The 5,997-nt window shown below is 41.0% G+C and overlaps 2 protein-coding genes across 2 annotated transcripts in view; one reads left to right on the forward strand and one right to left on the reverse strand.

The window, feature by feature from the left end:
- The window catches only part of LOC111874492 (transmembrane protein 18), a 131,158-nt gene that overhangs the window by 3,259 nt on the left and 121,902 nt on the right, over window positions 1–5,997 (forward strand). The window lies entirely within an intron of this gene.
- The window catches only part of LOC111874490 (alpha-tocopherol transfer protein-like), a 41,062-nt gene continuing 36,518 nt past the window's right edge, over window positions 1,454–5,997 (reverse strand). The window contains exons 6-7 of the mRNA XM_023870035.2: window positions 4,974–5,124; window positions 1,454–3,863 (exon numbers count right to left, since the gene is read on the reverse strand). Of these exons, the coding sequence (XP_023725803.1) occupies window positions 3,826–3,863; window positions 4,974–5,124 (189 nt within the window). The 3' untranslated portion in view covers window positions 1,454–3,825. The remainder of the gene's footprint in view (window positions 3,864–4,973; window positions 5,125–5,997) is intronic.

Below are 5,997 nucleotides of genomic sequence, written 5' to 3' on the forward strand. Positions count from 1 at the left end.
TCGAACCGGGGGCGCCGCGGTGGGAAGCTAGCGACTAAGGCCCCCCATACACACACAGTTTGGCCTTCCGATCGACCTTACAGGCAAAACTGTGACAGTTTACCCCCTCCCTTTCCCCCCCATACACGCGCAGATAAAGCGGCAGGCATCATGCCACAATCACGGTCTTCCAGCCTATAATGTTGAGTCGCACACGTCACGTGCTACGGTCCTGCAGGCAGACCTGACGGACTGACGGGTCTCCCACAGGCCAACAGTCCAAACGATTGGCCGGCCGGCGGCACCACTCACGTCAGTTTTGCCTTTCAGTTTTCAACTGTGCAGGCCGAACTGGAGGCCAAACTGTGTGTGTATGGGGCCCCTAACCGCTTGAGCTAAGGCGCGGCCTACGTAGGTTCTATCTTGACATGTACTTGCTAGAGTACTGATTAATTACGATACAATATTAATATAAAAAAGTAATCAAATTATATTAGATATACGTATATGTATACGAATACGACAAAGAAAGGGGCGCTCAGTTACAATTAAAAAGAATGTTAAAAAAGTAGAGTGTGACGAAATAGACTGGATTAAGTGGGACAGGACAGCTTTCAGTGACGGACCATTTTCAATATGTTAATGGAATTTCAGTCATTGAAAAGCGGGGTTCTTGTTTTCTAGTTAAGACATGTAGGATGTAACGCAGTGTAAGCTGATAGATGAAGCGCTAGAGTGAAACCACTCGTTTATACTGAAGATGGAGGCAGCAGATTTGTCAGAATCGTTGGTATCCACTTACCGCACTATACCACTTCCTAGAACACAGTAAAATTAATATTCACTGCCGTGAGAATTCAGAATCTGGTTTCTCAAGAAGACCGTGTCTTCATCTGTGAGCAGTAGCACTGGCTGCTTTAACTAAAATGTGATGGGATACAGCTCTTCCAGATATCGTCTGTAGTCTTGTAGTTTCTTATAAGATTTTAGGTTTTCACGGCGGTGACTGTGAAGAATGCCGTGTTTTGAAGATGGAGGCGATACGTTCCTCCGAAACATCGGTTTACACAGCGCCACATCCCAGAAGACGGCATTCTTCGTAGTTTCTTTCTCGAAAATTAGATCAATGATATGGATGAGGTGGGCGGGGCATGTAGCACGAATGGGGGAGAAGCGGAATGCACTTAGGATATTGGTGGGAAAGTCAGAAGGAAAGAGGCCACTGGGAAGACCAAGGCGTAGGTGGGTGGACAATATTAAAATGGATCTTAGAGAGATGGGATGGCATGGATTGGATTGATCTAGTTCAGGATAGGGACCAGTGGAGGGCTGTTGTGAACACGGTAATTAACCTTTGGGTTTCATAAAATGCTGGGAAATTCTTGAGTAGCTGCACATTTGGCTTCTCCTAAAGAAGGGCTCAGCTACATAAGTAAGTAAGATCCACGATGTTCTTAATACGACAAACTTCATGTTATAGATTATTTTATTTATTTTATTTTGCTCTATATTCATATTTATAAAACGTTCACATAAAAAGGTCGTACAAATTTCTATGAACAATATATTTAAAAACGAGACCTCACTTTCTAAGGTTAGAGCATTTTAAGAGTTTTACATTACATTTATCTCATATAAACATAATATTCATGTACAAGGTGTTGCGTGTTACTCAACATAATTCAGTACAATTTGTGTCCAGTTTTGCTTGGCCTTCCCTGAACATGCTTCACACATTAAGAGTTAAAAAAATGTTGTAGCTTTTACGTAGCCTTGCTAAGACGTGAAGGAATTGCATTAATTTAGGACTATGCCAAGCAGTAGACACAGATCCAGCGTATATTTTATAAATAGCAGGCTTAAAACCAATTTCAGTCTGTAAATTTACATTGGAAGAAATTAAATTATTAAAGAAACTGCTATGTTAATATATTTTACTTGGAATGGACGTGTTCTTCTATCTTTAAATTATTTAGTGTTGTTTGGGGAGTTAAGATTTTTACTTTATTGTTGTTATTGCTTTCCTCAATTTAGTTGTAGTAATTTTAGTTCTTGATAATGAATCTGTGGAGGATGTTTTCAAAATGTAAGAAACAACACAAACAGAAACAGGATTATGATAAAATTAAAGAAACGTAAATTCTGGAAATGCTTGTCATTCTTCAGTTCAAATAGTACACTGCGTTCAAGGACTGAGGAAACTTCGCTACGCCGCTGACCGCACCCAAAATTCCTCGCAGATTGCTGCTGTAACTCCCGATAGCAGAATGATTCATTAGCGCTGATAAACGCGCACGGTCGTGCGTGATCCTGTCACTACAATTAAGTCGCAGTAACTGTCAGTCTGTGTTAGAGATTTGGATAGGAGGTCAGCATTTATACTGAAATGAAGTTCACTGTTGAACAGAGTGTGTTTATTGTCAAAAATTTTCAATGTAAAGAAACTTAAAAGTATCGGTAAGTTTAATCGTAAATATCCTAACGCGCCAGTTCCCACAAAGTCGTGTGTATCCAAGCTTGTGAAAAAGTGGCGGGCCACAGGTTCGGTGTGTAACATAAAGAAGCACTCGAAGAGGATTGTGCTAACTGAAGAAAAAGTTCGGGATATTGTGGCACGACTACAAATCTGTAGTCCTCGAAAATCATTAAGACGCTTAACACAGAAAACCAGTGTTTCGCTAGGATCTGCTTTCACAGCCACAAAATTAATCAAATTTCGCCCGTATAAAATAACAAAATGAAATAAGACGCGTAATTAGTTCAGTTACCGTGGATCAACTTGGGATGCAAGGCATGTTTGCAAGCAGAAGGGGGTCACTTTCAGCACCTGTTATAAAGCACGGTAAGTTTGTGTTATCTTTTTGCGGCATTCTAATAAATGTGTGCATGTACGGAAACTGATGTGAGGGAACGGTCGTGGAGAAACGATCCATCCGCTCTACTCTAGCGAGTGCTCGCGTTTATGACTCGTTCCGCGATCGGCAGTTACAGCAGAAATCTGTGAGAAATATTGTATGCGACTCACGCTACTTCCCCGGTTTCCTCGATGATTAAACATCCTGTATTATAACATCTGTATTCCAAAACGATGGAGATTAGGATAAAAATATCTTAAGCAGTAGTTTTGGTGGTTTGTTATACTCGTATATGGGTATGAACGATGCTTTTTACTCTGTGAAAGTATAGAACATAAATCATAAGTGCCAGAAAACGAAGTGAGCAGGGAAATACTCGTATGTTTGTACATACGAAGAATGAAGAAAGCTAGTACTTGCGAATATTTCATGAAAAGAAACTTGGATTCAGGCACATATTGCATTCTAATAAGCTGTGATCGGGTAGGCGTAAGGTTAGGATGGGGGAACAAGAGTATGTCCAGGACTGCGGTAGTGTAACCTCTTGATAAACGCAGAATTCGAAAATGAAAACAAGAGGCGGAGAATAAGGAGATATGATTCGAAGATCAGATGTGAATGTGAATGATTAAAGATAGTATACAATGATGGTCTGTATTATTTGCGGAGTTGAACGTTTGGTTCTATTGTTACACTGTTGGCACGTAGCAATTGGTTAAGATATTGTTGAAAGTCTGATTATCTGTTTAACACACAGTTCTCCAATGCTATATGCTCATTTGAACAACAAATGTTGGGATAACGCAAATTTCGCTTTGGAAATTCAATTGTTCGTTAAATCATTTCGAGTGTACGATATGAGAAATTTTGTAGATGATGACCCACTTAAAAATATTATTAAACTCTGAAGTTTGCTCTTTTTAGAGACATATTCTGACTTCTGTGCGTTTGGCCAGTTTCAAGTTGCCTGACCCCTAAGCGCTCTTCTTGTTTAAGACTTTTTCTTGTAATAACCATACTTGTTGGTCTCTGTAAAAGACAACAAAAAGCGGAATATGTTATTATATAACAGCTTTCTCTGATTGTAATCGGATAACAGGACTATAATATGTAGAAAGTATGGTAGAAGTTTTCAGAGGACCTATATCATTTCGGGAAACAAGTGAGGGCCCCTTCCCAGGGTTATGTGACGAGTAGACAGAACTCGTTGGTAAAAGCAATTAATCTTCTGAAACCTGAAGGAGGGAGATTAGAAATAAAGAATAGTAGAAGAGTACGTGAGACCATAAAATGTGGGAGACTTGAGAGACACCTTATTTTGGGAGGGGATAGAGTGTTGTTTAGAAGGTTCCAATGCTTCGCCCACTCGTCCTTGTGATATGAGAGGTGCTCTTTTGTCTTTCTCTTTCCTGCTTTATACGCCGAATTACAGTAATAGAGAACATCAGAGACACAGACTGCAACTGTAGTCTTACGTGTTTGCTTCGAAGGTGAACATTTTAAACGGTAAGGTCTAAGTCAGAATTGCGGTAGAATTTTTGGATGCATTTCGGATATCATTCCCAATTCTAATTATGGGAGTAAAGTATAATTATTTAAGAAGTGTTCTGTCTTCTAGATGCTCGTATAACGCCATGAAGTCCGTGAAAGTTGCATGCTTTTATATCCCAGACTTTAGATCTCTTTATAAACATCGCTACGAGAACCTCAAATACTTTAATTTATTTATATGAGTGTTAGTTATCCTGATAAGGAAACTACCTATACCCCGTGTTTTGAACGGGTACTTGTTCTCTATAAAGCAGGGAAACTTAAGGTAACAAAGAAGGCTGTCAGACTGTTAGCCGCAGCTGTCTCATGCCGGGGGCCCGGATTCGATCCAAAGTTAAAGAAAGTACCAATGCAACAGTTTCTGACTAATCATTCCACGAAAGATCCATAGGCATTCACATCATCATCATGGACCCACTGAAGCTCCATACACATCCCCATCATTGTCATCATTAGGGACCCATTGATACTGATTTCGCAGAAGCGAGGGACTTTGCTCTACTATAAACCAACAAGAACTGCTGGTGAAAAATTAGAAAATCTCCCATGTAACACCTGAGGGAGGCTGAACTCTGGGCAAGGACTCACCTTCGAAAGCGTCCTGATATTTGTACAAGAGTTCATAGAACTCCATTCTGTTGAAGGGTGTTATATCCATCGTCCCTCCGTACTTCTTCGGTAAGTACTTTCCGTCAATGTGGCCCAAAAGGGATTTGTAATCCTTGCCATGAAAATATATCTGAAACAATAAAAGGGCGGGTCGTTATATGTCCTTATAAGGGCGACTGAACTTCAGTTAATTCAGTCCGTGAATTTGTGACGAATGCCTTTGTTGGTATAGAGGTACCGCTCTATGATTTTATCCGAAAGATGCACGATTCGTATCTCGGGGGGATAGCGGTCAAACGTGGCTAAGGTATTCGTGGTTTTCTTGTGTCCGTCCATGAAATAGCCGGGATAATACATCAGATAAGCCAAGACCGCTTTCTTCTAAATCCCTTCCAATCAGTCATTGATGTTCGTATCTTCCTGCCGTTCGACTCTGTAGGACCCAAGATACTGAAAGTGTCTCAAGAAAGGAAAAAAATCATAGTTGTCCCTGTGCTTAAGCAAGCATCACGCCATGAAGACGTAAGTGGAATGGAAATATAGCTCCACGAATTTTGCCTTACGTGGCATTAGACGGATATGAGTGGTCAGCCTCACGTCCCTTCCGCTTTACCCTCGGAAGAAAATGTCCAGGTACGCTTTGGATAGGAGACTGGGTGTACACTGTGGAGCGAAGTGTCCTTAATTATTGGAAGGTAAAGAAATTAACAAATACAGCTTAACAGGTGATAAATACTCGTATTTTCATTTCCTTGGCACTACAGCCCCAGTGGGCCTAGGCCTACCTCCATGAACTCCGTTCACTTTGGTTTTTCTAAATCTTACACATTCGGTGGGACTCCTCGGGCGGGTGATCAGCTCGTCGCAAGGCTTCTACCTGTACACAAACACAGGAAAACGCACACACACAAACTAAACATCCATGCCCTGAGTGGGATTCGAACCCACGATCCCGGTTTCCAAGTGAGCGAAGACAGTACATGCCTTAGACCGCTCGGCTACC

Source organism: Cryptotermes secundus, unplaced genomic scaffold, assembly GCF_002891405.2.
Source record: "Cryptotermes secundus unplaced genomic scaffold, Csec_1.0 scaffold532, whole genome shotgun sequence".
Lineage (NCBI taxonomy): Eukaryota > Metazoa > Arthropoda > Insecta > Blattodea > Kalotermitidae > Cryptotermes > Cryptotermes secundus.